The sequence below is a fragment of the Harpegnathos saltator genome, unplaced genomic scaffold (assembly GCF_003227715.2).
Source record: "Harpegnathos saltator strain DR-91 unplaced genomic scaffold, Hsal_v8.6 scaffold58, whole genome shotgun sequence".
Classification (NCBI taxonomy): domain Eukaryota; kingdom Metazoa; phylum Arthropoda; class Insecta; order Hymenoptera; family Formicidae; genus Harpegnathos; species Harpegnathos saltator.
This window is the reverse complement of record NW_020230404.1, coordinates 1,449,703-1,466,832: the sequence shown is the minus strand read 5'-3', so window position 1 is coordinate 1,466,832 and position 17,130 is coordinate 1,449,703. Positions and strand designations below refer to the sequence as shown.

The following is a 17,130-nucleotide window of genomic DNA, read 5'->3' as shown; positions in this document are numbered from 1 at the left end:
GTTGGGAAGACCGTTCCACAATTTTGCGAGGACAGCTCCGTAATGTCTGAGAGCGGAGTTAATTTTCGTGAATAATTTCGCGAATTTAATTCAACGATTTTCTACGAAGCGTGAAGTCGCAACGCGAACGTAAAGATATAAAATCGAGGACGCGGTGAATAAAAGGAAAACTCGTAGCTGCGATCGCGCGGGATCTAGTGAGCAGTTTGTCGAAGCAGAACGTCATCGCGGCTGTACGATGTTCATATCTCTTTAATAAACGCAGTTGTCACGCGTAAACAAATGAAACTTTCTCAGTTTATACTTCCGATTCGATATTTGCGCGATTCCCTTGCGTCAAACGCGACTGAACCACGCACGAAATATACACAATTGATATTCGAAAATTGCGACGATCGCGCGTACGTGCAACTTATTTCGCGAGCGAAATAATTGAAAATGAACGTCGAACACCCGCGATGTTGGAATTCAAACAGAACGTTCATCTTTATTTATCGAATGCAAACGCAATATAAGTAAAAGAGCGCGCGTATAAAAAAGTCGAAAAACTAACAATCGCGATAATTATAAATTCCATCTGCGCAAGCGAAGTAATTATGAGTTTCGCGCGCGTCGTAGTAAATTCGTACACTGCTCAAGACAATTAGAGGATCTCACGGAAGGAACAGTTTTGCCGAATAATTCCACAGCACCAAGCGAACGCCAGAGAAAGTTGTCGAAATGCTGTATTTATATGAATGTATTTATCGGGGGGAAAATTAGAGATAAAATTAAGACATCGAGTGCTCGACATTTCAGTTAACTATTAGAACAAATTAGAACAAATGGTCGTCTAATCGTTGTGAGCATTTTGTTCTCAACAGCACGCTCACAGATATTCAGAAATCTACGAGCGACATAAATCGCATCGATCCAAACGAGATTCGATAACCTATAACGTAACCTATAATGTACAAGCTACAAACTGCAACATGCAATCTACAAATCTATAACCTACAAACTCACTGTCGTAAATATTCATCCTTCATGTTGTTTTTCACTCACCGAACAGCTGCAGCTCAGAGTCGGTCACGTTCTCCTATAAAATACACAACAGAATAAAAATCGAAACAAATTTGATTAATCAAATTCAAAGACTCGCTTTAACGAACAATTTACGAAGACGCGCCAAAATGCGTCGAAAGCGAAGTTAATCGTTCGCGATGACAACGCGACTATCGATAGCGAAGGATTGAGAAAAGAAAGAGAGAGAGAGAGAGAGAGAGAGAGAGAGAGAGAGAGAGAGAGAGAAAGAGAGAGAGAGAGAGTATATGTATGCTACGAACTAACCTCCAACCGACTCCGCTCGGCCCGAACCGGAACCTCCGGTGCTGCATCCGTCCGGAGCTGCGTCTCTGGCTGACATCCGTCGCGAGCGTGGTCTGATCTGTAATGAGAAGCAATTTTGCCGATTATCGCGAGGCTAGAGAGGTTAACCGGCCTGCATGGATCTACGACACGTAAGTCTCGATCGCATTCTTTCGTCGAACTTATCGCCGATAGAACTCACCTGATGCAAACCTCTCACGATGTCTCGCTGCTCACGATGATCCCGCGGTTCACTACGCGGATGCATTCGCATCACAACACTTCCGACCGAAACGCCGTAACGAAAGCGAGAATAACCCACGGGAATATTGGCGTCTTTCGCACCGCTCGTTCGCTCGCGTCTGTTACGGCGGCGCGTATGTGTTGTGTACTGCGGTGTGTGTGAGACGCGCGGCGCACTGAAGGACGCCAAGCGACCTTCGATACGACAACAAACGTGAATATGCGCTTGTATTCCCGCGGGTGATAATATTTTGACATGGAACGTCGAAAAACGATCGCGTGACGCTTCAACGACGAATTCCGATACTCGGTCGGGATTTCACCGCGCGCCGACTCTTCGCATCGGGGAAATACGAAAACCTTAACATGAGGCGGGATATTATACCGTATTCACATGTGCGAGAGGAGCAGTGCGGACTTTTGATAACGGCAGAGCGGCTCCGTCGCCTTTTTTTTCTGTTCGACATTTAACTGTTCTTCCTTTCCGTCTTTGTCGCGCCGGACCCTTCTCGCGAAATTGTTTGTCTCCGTTTCTCCCGGTTACGTTGTGCCGCGAACTTCTAACAGTGCAGATCAGCAGAACTCAAAGCGCTCTCTCTCTCTCTCTCTCGCGCTCTTTCTCTCTCTCTCTCTTTCTCTCTCTCTCTCTCTTTCTCTCTCTCTCTCTCTCTCTCTCTCTCTTTTTCTTGTACCTACAATGCCACTCCCCTCTCCCCTCTTGTGAGAGACCTCTAGGGAGGGAATAATATCTTAAAAGTCAGGACAGCATTGAATGCATCGTCGACAGTTTGTGTTTGTATACATGTGTGTATGTGTGTATACACGCGCGCTCGCGCATATGTGTGTGTGTATGTGTGTATGTGTGTGTAAGAAAGAAAGAGAGATGTTGAAAACAGCAAAGACGCATGTTTGGAAAGACTTTCCGTGATCTTTCGAATGAAACTGCAACAAGAACACGGTTTTCTCCGACACGCCAATTCTCCGTGCGTTATTTTCTTCCTCCCTTCAAGCTCAGCACGAAATTCGAGTTTTAATTTCTCGACCTACGTCGCGTTCACATTTTCTTCTCTCCCTCCTTCCGTCTCTCCCTCTCTCTCTCTCTTTCCTCCCACTTTTTCTCTCTTTCTCTCTGTCGTATCGCCGTCGTTATAAACAATCAAGAAATCGCAGAAAAAGGTATCGTTCCAAAGCCCTCATCAAAGTTTTCTCAAACGTATGATTCAATTTTTAGAGTCGCTACCACTTAATCCCGCCTCACTCGAAACGCATTCGCCGACTCGTTGCGCAGCTCTTTACATGAGCTTTTTACACGCGTTTCCCGACACTTGAGGATTATCCGGCTGGCGAGTTGCGACGACCGTTGCAAGTTCCCCCGCGGAGAGAACAATGGACAAGTCAGAGGTGATCCCGGTGCAGGTGAACTCGGTTATCCTCCTGCGTGCGGAAGTGTTGAAGCCAGATGGAGCTCTGTGCAGCGGCAGTAAAGAACAATAACGCTCAGTGCACCTGAGATACGTACGCGCAAACCGTAAAAAAGTATGGTGGCCATTACGGCGCCGATGCCCGCGCTAAGTTTATAGCGGTATTATTCCTATCAACCAAGGTGTCTCTCAGGAGGATACGATGTCTCAAGTCACAGCGCGAAACGGCACGGAGCCCTTTTTACATTCAGATACAAAAGAGAAACGCGGCTAACGAGATGCGAGCGTGGCGATTAAGCCGGATCATTTCGACGGTGTAATGAGTCATTTCTTTGGAATAATGAATCGCGAGACGCGAATACAGTAACGAGTAACTAGCTCTCATCGAGAACTACGTTCTTGAACTGAACTTTTGGCGGACTTTTGGCGGACTGCGACAATGTGTAACAATGAGGAGCGAACTCGGCGAACGACGACAATTAAGACGGCCATCGGGAGGAATTCCTTCGCGTCAGCGACGATGCTTTTCTACGGTGTGCGCGTATAGACCTTATCTTCCATTCGCAGTGATAGGCCGCGAAATAACCCGACCATCGTGATCGCGGCTGTGATGTCGATGCCAGACACGCCGGAAGTCGACTTTATGGCCACGACCGAACGCGAACGCTCGCATGCAACGGACGGACTTGAGGCCGAAAAGGGGAGTGAAATTGGAGCGAAAAAAGAACTGCTGAATAAAAACTAAAAGTTACGGGGCGGCCGCGAGACCTGTGCCAAAAAGGGTTGAAAGCGCGACGTGAACGCGCTCTATTCTCTTTCTCTCCGCTTCTTGCCTTTTTCGTTTTAATTTCACGCTCGCGCCAATTTTCGGGCTTTTCGCGAGCCCGGCAGGTCATCGGCGTCGATTTATTACGTCACGCCACGAGAAAGGGTCGGACAAATCGCTGAAAATTCATTCTCGAAGAAGATCTCGCACCGTACTGCCATCATTTATTTCTTCGAGCTCGCCGGAAATCAAGGCGATTACCTGATCATCATCCGACGGTTAGACATTTCGCCATAATGGCGATTCGATCTCAAGTGCTTCCACGATCAATAAGTGGTTGTCTCTGCATGGTAATTTGTTTGCGATGATAATATCTTCATATTAACATACATGAGATAAGTGATTTATGCGAAACTGGACTTCTTGTATTCTTTGTCGCTTGCATCACCCGAGTACGTTTATTTCGTATATCGATATACATAATTTAATTCTCTAATTTAACTTTTCTAATTCTCCAATTCTATAACCAGCCGATACAATGTCAAATTTTCTATACAGTTCTTTTACGCGAAATGGACCTGCTGTATACAATTATATTTTTCTCGTCAAGACAAAAAGATTCCTATGCACATGGTGTGTTTAGAATTAATTAATTAAAAAGTTATTATCAAGTCAAGATTGAAAGAATTAATTTCAATGTTAACATATTACATGCTAATAATATTTATTTACATGAATATAAATTCCAAAAATAAAAAAAAATAAAAAAGAAAACACGGATTTTATACATATAGACTCTTTATTTGTCTCGATCAGAGAATTGTAATTACATACAGCCAGCCTGTCCTTTTTGTAGCATGCTGTATAACGTAATTTTTAATGAAATTTTAATTTTTTTACGAAAAACAAAATCGTACATGTTAAAACGTAGAGAAACGAATGTATGTAAACGAATGTATTTTAGCCGAAATTAATTTTTCCAAGCTCGCGATTTACAAAAAGCTTCGTTCAAACCTCCCTTTAACCGGAAAATATTTTGTATATTTCGGCCAGCTCAATAGCTTTACGTATTTTCTCTCTATTGATTTTGTCTTTGCTAACTTCATCATGTCAACCCTCGCCGTGCGACGAAGGATGAAGGAAGAATCCGAGCTTATCGCAAAGATCGGGCTGATCTCCGAAACGATCGAACTCCAGCCGTCCTTCCACCACGGCACATCGATCACCCGCGAGCGAATCGTTCCAGTTTCTCGGGCATACCGGGTTTACCTTAATGAAATTAATGGTATCAGTGGCAGTCGTATATTGCTGGTTAGCTGGCGCTCTCGACAATGACGGAATCCAGTTGGCGAAACAACTTCGATAAAGCTACGATTCGGTCCGACAGTGACGAATACTCAACAGCGGCATTTTGGACTTGGGTTTCTACGCGTTTCATGTTTCAGTTCTTCTCCCTCTCACTCTCTCTCTCTCTCTCTCTCTCTCTCTCTCTCTCTCTCTACCTCTCTATTTCTTTATTTCTATGTCTCCCCTTATTTTCCTTTTCTCCCTTACTCCCTAATCTCTTCTCTTTTTGATGATGGATGATTACTATGGACCAAGAAAGAGGAATGGATGTGGAGAGCTGATGGCACGTTCTGATCGTCGCACATGTGGATCGTACATGTCTTTGAATAGAATGGCGTCCAAAACTCGGTTTTTTCGCAAAGGGAGTCCTTTTCTCAATTATAATCTCTCTCTTGTAATCATATATTCATCCTCGTCCATACTCTCTCTCTCTCTCTCTCTCTCTCTCTCTATTTCCGTCTCTTTCACCCTCCTTTGTCCTTCTCATTCCTCCTCCCCCATCTTAGATTTCTCTGCCATTGGTAGAACAGGCAGTGTCTTAACCCACCTACCGTTAGTAGCGAAATACCGATTCCGACCTAAGCTCGTCCGCTTGGCAAATGCCCTTCCGTGCGCCATTCGGCACGAACGTGTACGTACGTAATCGCCTTGGAATCGCCGATTCCATCCCACTGCTTGCCGGAACAGATAGCTTCCTCGGTACTACGGGCTTGCATCTCAGATCGATTCCGGAGTCCGCTATCTCCGAATTCATAGGCTCCGAGATCCGTGAGTATACGACACCTGGAAGACGTTCCGTAATTTCGGATTTTCAGGACGGCAACAACGACAACAATGGCAGCGTTTAGCCCGTCTCTCGATCAAAGCTGGATTATTCTGCTACTTGCAATTCTCCGTGACTTGCAAGTCTTACGTGAGTAATCACGATGTCTTGATAATAAAGAAGTCTCCGCAAACTCGCGTGTCCATCGCCTTCGGCTTTATCCGCTTTGGAGCAGGAGTTATTTTAAACGCGTTTAGCCAGAACGTCGTAATTTTCTGGCGAAGACGCCGGAGAAATTGAATCGCGCCTGACGTGTCCGCTATGATCGAGCTTGCGGATAAGCTCACGCCAACGCCGGCCATTTCTAAATCCCGGCCGGTATTAAGCGGTGCATTTCTGATTTATAGTCTGCGCTTCGTGCAATTAAAGCGCGTCAGTGAAAAACGCCTCCGTTTTACTTATCAGCCGCGTAACATGTCGCGATTAATAACGTCAACGTTGTCCGTTTCGCGTCTTCTGTCCAATTAATACCTAACTTTTCTGTATATCTTCGCTTTATGAAATCCCCGCGAGATTCCTTCTCTACTGCGTGCCAGACACGAAACAGCATCTTTATCAATTGTCACGTTGTTATTGCTTTTCCTATTATCAGGCGCAAATGACAACACAAAGGCACGCAGGCATGAATGTTGTACAATCATTTGTTCGTTCTGTTTGCAGAAGATGGGCTCCGTGCACGGGGAGGAACTTCCATTCGTTTTCGGAGCGCCTCTGTGGGTGGAGGGATTCGGCCATTTTCCGAAAAACTACACAAGATTGGAAATGGCACTTTCGGAGATCATCATGCAGTACTTCGCCAACTTCGTGAAGACGGGGTAAGCGAATTGTGTGATATTTAGTCGGCCTAATCTATAAAAGGCGGCTCGAGAGAACGCGAGACTAAAGACGTCGGAATTTGGAAGTTATAATAACCCAACGGCGTGCGCGATGATCACGAGGACAGTGTAAAATGGTAACTTCCGTCTGACACACAGCACGCCATCGTCCCGAACTTCCTCCTGCGCCCTGTGACGCTTGTTCCTACCTTGTTCTGAAAACGAATTTTAATTTTCACCCGCAAGTATCCTGGAAAAATCCGTTCTTTTTTCTTCGAATTAACCGCAGTACTCTGCACGCACCACTTGTGCGGAATCAATTTGCGGTGGAAAAAAGGGGAGTACCGAGCGTCGAAAAGTCTAATTTTCCATATTCATGAACGAACCGTGGAGAAAGCCTGCGCGATGAGAATAACGCGGCAAAGTAGGGGCGGGGACCGGGGGTGGGAAGGGTGAGGAGGAGACGCGTAATGGCGCTCGTGAGGGTGGAGGAGAAGTAGCGGACTCTGGCAGACAGATTAGCGCGAAAACATTTTTCGGACGTGTCCGCCGGAGTTTTTCGACCGTTTCTAAAATTTTATTCGAAACCCGAGCTAAAGCTAGCTTTTGACCGAATTCGTTCATACACCCATATACCATCGGAAAACAAACGATATCGGAATTGTTATCTTGCGTGAGGGACGAGTGGCTAATTTCTCAAAAACAAAATAGCAATTGACTGCAGTGTGTGTGTGTGTGTGTGTGTGTGTGAATGTGTGAATGTGTGAATGTGTGACACAGAATATAGCGTAGCAAAGAAATAAAGGAGCAAATTGTGGCTCTCGTCAGCGTACTTCGTTACGCATAATTTGAGCTCTTGAAAAATATATCAAGGTGAGTGCAGCCGTGCATGTATCAAACTCTAATTTAAAATTAACGCGATAAATCATGAATCGCGCTAAACAGGCCATATTGCAAGCGTAGTTTGTAATTGAAGAAAGGGTTGGATCGCGGCGTAAAATTTATGTATGCGAAATATTGTATCCGTTGCTAGTGCCGGTTTCAATACTACCTTCTGGCTCAATATCAGAATTTGCAAAATATTTCGCTCCAACAAACACACGTATAAGCTTGTCATGCCTATTAGTAACGCCCTGAAAAAGTCCCGCCAGTAAATATTCAAAAAAGATATATACGTGGAATATTCATAAGCGTAAACATAAATTCTCAAAGCTCGCGATCAATAGCGTGTTTGTTTAGTAGAACGGCATTTTTATTGACGATCTGTTACTGCGAGATAAATGCGTTTTGTATCACTGAGGTGTTTACCGTAGCAAGGAAATATCAGTAATTGGATTATGGAAAACCGAAATACTGGAAACCGCTGAAATAATCACAATGCGCGAATATTAGCACAGGCCCGCGTTAATTATTACATTTAATTGTTATCGAGATGTACGAGTTTTAAAGTGATAAATTTCGCTGATGTGCAAGTCTAGTCTTGTTGTTTTGAAATATTTCAGATTAGAGGAACCGTACCGAAAATGCTATAACTTTAAAGATTTTAACACTTTAATAATTTAATTACAAAGGTAATGAAAATTCTCTGTGATGTATTTGTCGAGCATAAGTCAAGGCTCAAATACCAATATCTGGTAATTTAAGGTCTAATACAATTCGAAGTTCCTCACGTTGCTATAATTCGAAGGTTTCCGGAAAGTCAAATGGTCTCGACGTTCTCAGAATTTCTGGCGTTCCGGTAGTCTCTCAAGCATACAAATTTCCGGGATCTTACCTACATTAGGAAATTAAGATCAAACATTTCGAAATTTCCCTAACTCGAATCTGAGAAACGCTAAGGACATTCGAGTGCCACATACATAGCGTTCGTAGAAAATTTTCAACAATTTCACGCCGGAACGATCGTCCAAAATGCAATACTTCCGTTCCCGGAAGTTGGCAACTCCAACGTTTCATTGAACAACGAACAAGCTCGAATTTTCCGCGCATCCTAGAGCGTCAAGCTTCATAAGATTGTATACAATTTAAGGATCTGCGAGTTTCGAAAAATTTTTAGGATCCAAAAACTCGGATCCAAAGGCTCGATCCGTAACTTGGCGAGATCCTAAGCAGATAAACTTTTCGGAACCGAAGGGATTACTAGGCCGGGTTATCCCAGAGGAGGGACTTGCCCAGGATTATAGGAAAATTGGATGAGTTGGTTCTGTAGGATCGCTTTCAAATATAGCTGTTATACGTAGCGACACTACGATACCGCACACTTCGTGTACGCGCGCGTGCACGTGCACCGTGTGCATGTATACGTGACTCCCGAGGCCGCAAATGGAATATCGATGAAGGCGAGAGAAATGTTTTACGCGGTGAAAATTCTCGAAAGGACCCCATCCTTATTGGGGAGAGCCGTTGTGTCTTCCCTTCGGGGACCGTAGTGCAAGCAGTACGTGTCCGCCACGCGACGAATGTCCTTTCGCGAAAGAAATGAGGCCGAAGCAGAGAAATAGTACTTAAAGGATACTCAGTGTCTTTGACCCTTTGATCCTATGGATAACCGGCTTAAGTCACGGCCCGGAGAAAGTTCTCATTATTTACCGTGTCAACGGGACGATCCTATATGTGGCAGAGCGACTTTGTTTCTCAACGGTGAAATTGTCGACGCTTTTACCGTCGGCCTTACAACCTGAGAGACACTGATCCGTTGCGACTATTTTGACGATTCCAGAGTCCAAAGACTTAAGAACCGACAACTTTTATATATCTTGTAATAATAACATATTTCTACACTTCCGCTCTCGCGATTGACTCTATAATTAAATGATTAAGAGCGCTTGTATAGAAACAAGCAAGCTTGGCTTTGTACTGTTAAATGTTATCAGAACGATTATCTCAACAGTATCAACGTAGATCACGCGGCTTATGTAATCGCTACGTCGCATAATAGAACTAAAAGTAACGATTAAACGACAAAGTCGAGCGGAGCGTATGATTCCTTTCCAGGGAGGACCCTTTGCATAGGACCGGTGCTGATACGACGCACAGAATGATCCGGCGAAATAGCGTGTGCGCCGCGTATATCACGTTCCTAACTTGAGCGAATCGGTTCATATACTCAAAAGTCCTCGACGCGAACATCGATCCAGCTCGTCCTAAATCGGAGATGCATCGTCGGAGCGAATTTCACGTCGCTTGGAGCGATGACGAGCATTGAAACATCGTCGGCTCGTTTCGGCGTCGCTCTTGCATATTCATCGATGGGAGACGAAGGAGTTAAACGAACTTTCGCATATATCGCCAATAACTTTGTAGTTTCGCGGTAGACCTCCACACGTGGCTTAACTCCGGCAAGAGGACGTGTCTGGGACAACGTGTATCGACACGCACGTGGTGTGTGTTCGAAAACAGGCAGACGCGTTCCGTATACAGAACACATGCTGCATATATATAGGACTTTCCAGTGTAGGTTTTTATCGGGAAATTGCCGGTGCGCTTTGTACACGGGGAACAGTGAGAGATGGAGAAGAGAGGGAAGAGAGCGGAAAGAGAGAGAGAGAGAGAGAGAGAGAGAGAGAGAGAGAGAGAGAGAGAGAGAGGGTGTACGTATATGTATCGTATAATAGGGAAATATCGCATGAAGAAAATTGCCGTTCCAGGGGACAATTTAAAATGATGTTACCGATGTTACGATAATATCGTTAGTTCACCTCGATAAAATGATGTCCCGTTAAATTAGTCGGCGCCCGTTCATGCTCGCCGCGTGTGCAATATTAAATTGCATTATCGCGAGGCTGCTTTAGCTAAAGTCGGCGGTAGCTGCAGGCTAGTGTGTGTTACACACGCGTGCGGAGATTTTCGTTTCTCCGATCTCCATCCGTCACCTCGCAATAGCCGGATGCGAGAGAGCGGAGCTCATAACGACGTTGCTCGTTGGAATTTGCGAGACGTATTGATTCGGAATTCTCCGTTTCGCCGCTAACGTGCAACACCTTGCCGAGACGGTGTCGCCGTATAAACGTCAACGCGAGCGCGAGCACATCCAGCGTTCGCGCGATCACGCACAGAACGGCGTAGTTTGTCTCACGTAATTCCTGTGTGTACGTGACCGCGTCTAAACTCGAACCTCAAAATTACTCGCATTGTATTATATGCGCATGGCGGAGCGTTGGCGGAGACGCGTTGACGACTCCGTCGACCGATCCGATTGGTTAATACGTGACGTCTCAGAGTTTGTAGTTTAGTTCGTAGTTAGCGGTAAGTCGACGGATGTCGGAAAATCCATAGATATGGAATACGCGGCTCAACTGCAACACATTGTAGAACTTTGCTTTCAAACGGATACGTGGCTCATGTCCCGAGCATCGCGAGCCCCTTTCTCTTTCTCGCTCTTTTCGCTGTTGGGGAGCAGTTTGCGCAGAAGAAACGTAAAATCGCGACGGAAATACAGGGCGATTAAACGCGCGGGCGTCAGGTTTTTTCGTCAAAATTTCGGAAACGACCAAATACCGCTGTCCTTCTTTTTATTATTAAAAACGACACGGTCGTCCGCCAACCATCCAACCCCATTTCTCGCGGCTTGAAAAAATGCTCGAGCGATGAAAACGAGCCGGTGATTTTGTCAGCGCGTAGATGCGGATTATGAATCATCGCTCAAATACTCATTTCAGCCGATGCGCGCGCGGCAAATGTGATTCAAAATAAACATTAAAAGCCCGTTTCCCTCGCGGACCGCGTCCCATCACGCATTTCATCGGCCGCTCAAGTGATGGCGCCGCGTGTACGCGCATGTGCATGTGCGCGTGTGCGTGAGAAAAAGCAAATTTGCAGGCACCAGAGAAAATGCCAGTAAAATCATTCCCGTCTCTATTCAGCCTCGCCCTTTCTCGTTCGACGGCCTCGATTCCCCGAAGGCCGGATAATCGCTTAACACTTGCGCTCGGTACTTTCGCAATTGCGAATAGCAGCACATTTTCAACGACTTCGCCGTAAACACTGACTTAATCTCGTCTTCGTCGCGAAAATTTCAGCGCGGACGCTGTTTTTCGTGCGATTTCTCAGCGATTCTCGTCGTGCAATTTCATTAAGATTTAATTAGAGAACTTTGCTTACGGATCTCTCGTCATGGCTGTGCGATGTAGCGACGATACCTGAACGAATCTCTCGTTCGGACTCGGAGAAGAAACTCGCGAATTTTTCGCGTAAAGTTTGATATTTTCATCGTCGAAAACATGGTACTTCAGAACACGTGGAACACCGGTAGACTTTTGTCGGAAAACACTTCCAAACTAATAGAAAAACGTCTGTTCTTGTCAAGTGAGAAAAAAAAATCGATTGCAACGAGTCGGTAGTTTACTGAACGTCACCGCGAACGGCAACGGCATTTCTGGAAATTACTTTTCTCGAACGACGATGAAATTATTTACCGTCAGCAAGTTTTCACGCAGTTACCGTGAATAATTTTTGCCGTTTAACATGCTCTCACCCCGCAATAAATAAGAATTCGCTGGAGTGCGAATTTAGCAGTTCGAGCGTCAATAACTTTGCAAAATTAAAGGATGAACCGCAACTCCGTGCTCAGGCACGTGCCTTTAGGGACGGAAATCACAACGGCACGGAATATCGGGAGCGATGAACTCAATTTCATGCCGAGCGAGGATCAATCACCGGCGGAACAAAAATACGCAAATCTCCGTGCACATGCCTTACTTCGCGAATCAATACCGCGCGATCCGACTCGAATTCCGAAGGCTAGACCGGCCCGTACAGAACAACTATACACGGAAACTTAATCGTTCAATATTTTAAGAATTACCGAAGCCTTCGAGGAAGCGTTCGGACGTCTTTCAACAATAACCGCGCGCATTCGCAGTCGCGGACCCGAGTCTGGAGACTTGGCGAATCATTCTAGGCTCACGACGTCTCGGAGAGTTTTCCTTGAGGCGAGCGAACTTCGCGGAACCTAAAAATCTAATATTCGAGTAATCCAGTGTGATCCAGCGACGCGACGATCCAGTTATTCAACAACTTTAGCCTCCGATGATTCAGAAGCCCGTATATTTCGGCTTGCACTTGCGCGAAGGAGGTAGAGAGACTGAGAGAGAGAGAGAGAGAGAGAGAGAGAGTCCGGAGCAAGCGAGAACGAAGAGTCCTCCTTCGAAAGATCAAGATGCTCTTTTTGAAAAGGCGGGGCAGCTGCGCCGGGAAAAAAGCGGATCGCGCAATCTATATAGAGGCATTCGCGTTGTCTCTTTGCGGAGCTTTGTACGATGTCAGACCAATCTACCAGCGGGTGCAATCTCTACTCGAATGCCCTCTCCATTTCCATTATTGGTTAGGAGTTGACTCGCACACAGACACACACAATAGCTTTGCTTTGCTCTATCTGTCAGATTTGCGGAATCTAAACAGAGAACGCTGAAGAACGCCGAACAACTGCTCTGCAAAGTTGTCGGTTCTATAAAAAATGTGCTCGTTCGCGCGTGACGTTTGCCAGATGGCAAAACTTGCAGCCAAGCTCCGCGAGAACTTTTTCGAACGCGCCGATCCGATCGCCCGATCGTCGATATCTCGCAATCGAATTCACGCGGATAGCGAATTAGCGTTTCGCCTGGGACTCGCCCCGCACGTACCGTCACGTTCGCTTTAACTCCCGGTTAAACGCCACGCGATACGTCGCCGAGCGATACTAAAAATCGACGACGCTCACGACGCGTCGATGTAATGTGACGGAGCGTAATTCTACGCGATAATCACGGTTAAATGCGAGCGATTAAATGGCGTAAATCTACTTCGAGATGATTCGATAGATATCGCCGGCACTACTGCCTGTCCATAACAGCCGCGCGCGAACTGCAATCGATATTTAGCACATCGTAATTAGTGTCGAGCCTGTAATGTCTAAAGCCATTAGGCGGTTGACTCTACCAAGCTGACCACTTGCGTTTTTCGAGTGCCAACGCATTCGCATATGCCCGGGAGATTCGACAAGATTGTTATCTCGGTGAGACGAGAATCTTGTGAGGACAGTTGCGCGAGAAAAAGTCGAGCGAGGCCTCCGAGGGAATTGTTGAATATTTTTACTATTCGAATTTGCGCGGAATATCGATTATCTATATTTTCTACGATTTTAGCCGAAGCTTTTTCAGACCTTCGGATTTCTTGCAAATTCTTTGGTTATTGGATCTTACATTATTGTCCTGAATTGTTTCCCGGGAAGATCACGCAACTAGCGCGCATCACGAGGATTTGCTAGCTCCTTGTTGGCCTGGATACGCTACGATAGTGTTCCATTAACAATGCGCGTGTTTATTGCTTTAATATTTTCGGATAATGCTCTGTCATGTAGCGGCGCGATTTGGGAATAACGACGGCCATCGATCACGTATTTATTATCGAGCAGCGAAGCGCACTTTATCATAATTTTACAGCAAATAGAGCCGTCCATACCATCACACGTCGTAATTCAGGCTTGACTGACACTAACTCCACGGGATTATCCCTTCTGTTCACCTGAACTCGCATCCTGCATCGGTATCTATCTTCTGGTATGACTTTGAGGTTTAATCGGCATTGCCGAAAGCCGATGACTGACGCGTCAATATATAAAATAGTCCCTTTTGGAATCGAGAGAGCTTGATGCCTCGGCTGAAGAACTTACTCTCTCGCGACAGTTGTGTGTGACCAGTAGTAGTTTCCGTTATTTTTATCGAGATATATATCTTGTGGGAAATGATCTTGTGGGAAATTTAGAAAAAAATTTCTACCGAAATTTCTTCGATACGCAACGTTCAAAATGCGTGCGGCTCTCTCATCTTGCCGGGAAATTAGACGCGAAAAATGCTGAAGAGCGTGCCAACGTCGATGAATTAACAGAGCAATTAGGTTATGCAAATTAATTAATATATCCCGGTTCTTCCGAGCTATTATAACAGAGGTGTAATATTCGTAACTATGGGTTCGCGTAGCCAATGGCAAATAGATGAATACGACGCCAAATGGTGGTAAACAATAATTTAGCATAATCGTCGAGGACTAAACAGTGCGCCCGTCCAATAACCGCGTATGCGGCAATCGCAAACATTGCCCAATGCCCACCCCTTCGCCTTTGCCCTCCCTCCCACTGCGCTCCCGTGCCAACAACGCCGTACTTTACTATCGTAATCCGCGAGTAAACTCCACATAATGCAGACATACGCGGTAACGTGCCGTCGAAGCTGCCCTTAATGCTCTCTGGTCTACGGCTAAAGCCTCTCCGCAACAAACGCTCTTGCATTCTGATCCCTCGAAGCACTCAAAAACCGGGGGAAGGGGGGGGGTTTGAGATTTATAAATAACTACAAAATACACATACATAATGCAGTTCGTTCATCTAAGCGTTCGCTTATTGTTAACTGATCGCGGGATAGGAAAAAGGGAGAGATCAACACAGGGGTAAGCAAAACCCTTCGGCGCGTCGAACAAAAAAACCCGTTCTTTTGTATCGATCGAACGGCACCGATATCAAATTCAACGGGTGTGTATAAAATTCAACTAGTACACTGAGAGGCTGTACATCGACACGTAATTTCCATTTATCTTTTATTTTGTTCAAAATTTGAAGAGAACGTCAATGTCTCTCATTCATCCAAATCACTAAAGCTCCAATTATTTCGAATTTCCATAGAAGATCAGAGATATCGGAAAGTGTTATTTAATTTTCGGAAGATTCTGACGATTTCTCAAGGATTGAGAGGAAAGAAGTTTGAAGAATTCAATATCACGACTAAAAGTCTGCTCCGATTTCGAAGAATTCGACGTTTCATTCGCTTTATTTTCGGCAACGTCGGATCTAACAAAGGAGACATCAGAAGACTTTGAGAGAGGTCTACATTTTGTTGCGTGTATTCTTTTGTGTCCAGTATACGTCAAAGTCCTCTGTCATTCTCTGCGAACTGAAAGCTCGCGTTGCAACAGGTTAGATCGGTGGTTAGACAGTCCTTCCGCCCTCGCAGTATATATAATGAATGAACGGCGAGAAGAAGGGAAGGATGACGGAATGACGAAGGGAAGGCAATGGCGAGGGAGGAGAAAAGCGAATCGATAAACGCGACGCAGGGTTGACGCACGACAGAGACGAGAAGATAACGCAAGACGTGAAAGCGGCAGAATTCTGTAATTCCGGAGGATAAATGGTCTAAAGGGTTGTGTACCATTTGTGCATGCGCAATATATGTCAAGCCGCGTACCGCGAGATATTATCAATGTCATTTCTCCAAGCAAGTGACACCGAGCTCGCTTATCGCAGGAAAGTAGTTAGGTATCTGTCTCGGGTTTTCCACTAATATAAATAAAAGATTTTCCTGCAGCAGGATTACATTAAATCGGAGCATTGGATCCTTATACGTAACATTGGTACATATAAAATTGCATTTATTGTGGATATCGTTTGTCATCGTAAATTCAATGTACCGTTGTTCCGGGCGCTGTTCGCGTAAATCGCGGATTTTGAGGACTTCCGGGTCGTTGAAAGTTCCAATTTTAGGCTCCCGTGGATATTTATGCGCATATTAAAGCCGACATATGTGCGAACCTGTGTTTCCTGTAGGAAATAGGAAATAGGAATTAGAAGTACAGAATAGGAAATGGAAATTGAAGTCGCCGAAAATCTCGCAGGCGCGCGGTTGTTGTTGGCGCATGAAGAGCTAATAACGATGCTGCCGCGATTTATGATACGTTCCCCGTTAGTTGCTTAGATTGCAAATAATGTTCGGCCGGAACAAAGTTTGGGGGGCCTATCAACAAGTTCCCAGGATCTCTAAATGCCGCTAATTACGCCACGGCCGGACGAAACTTTTAACCCTGATTCAACGTGCGCGCTCCATCGGATTGGCGGACCCTTAAAAGTTCTGCTTATTTCGTGGCACGTTTCGCGTTTTCCGACTCGGTTTAGACGAATGAACAAAGTGGTAATTACATCGTATACTCGTTAACAGGGCTCACCGGTTAAGAATAGCAACAATTGGCTTCACGCGAGTTGGAGTAGCTCGTGATGAGAACTAGTATATAGTTCCTGTAAGTACAGTAAGCGAGAAGTTATTCGTTTGGAATCTAACATTGTGAATTTATCTGACGGGGTATTCCGCACTGAATACATTATTTTTCCATACTCGAGTCGCTAACCGAGATCAGGGTTATTTTATTTACGGTGGTTGTTTGACATCAGACATCTTCGTGAGCTTTGCGTAATAAGATTCTTGGATATACTTGACGTGTTGTGTTATTAAAAGTCATCAATGTGCATGTGTGCGTGTGTATATCTCGCACGTTATCAGCAAACGAATAAATCAATTAAGAAAGGGAAAGAAAGAAAGGAGAGGGAGGGGAGAGGAGGATGGAGAA

The 17,130-nt window shown here is 45.2% G+C and overlaps 1 protein-coding gene across 1 annotated transcript in view; it reads left to right on the top strand.

Annotated features, from left to right (window-relative positions):
- The window catches only part of NLG-4 (neuroligin 4), a 248,452-nt gene that overhangs the window by 179,984 nt on the left and 51,338 nt on the right, over positions 1-17,130 (top strand). Inside the window, exon 9 of the mRNA XM_011141664.3 lies at positions 6,608-6,762. Coding sequence (XP_011139966.1) covers positions 6,608-6,762 — 155 coding nt within the window. The remainder of the gene's footprint in view (positions 1-6,607; positions 6,763-17,130) is intronic.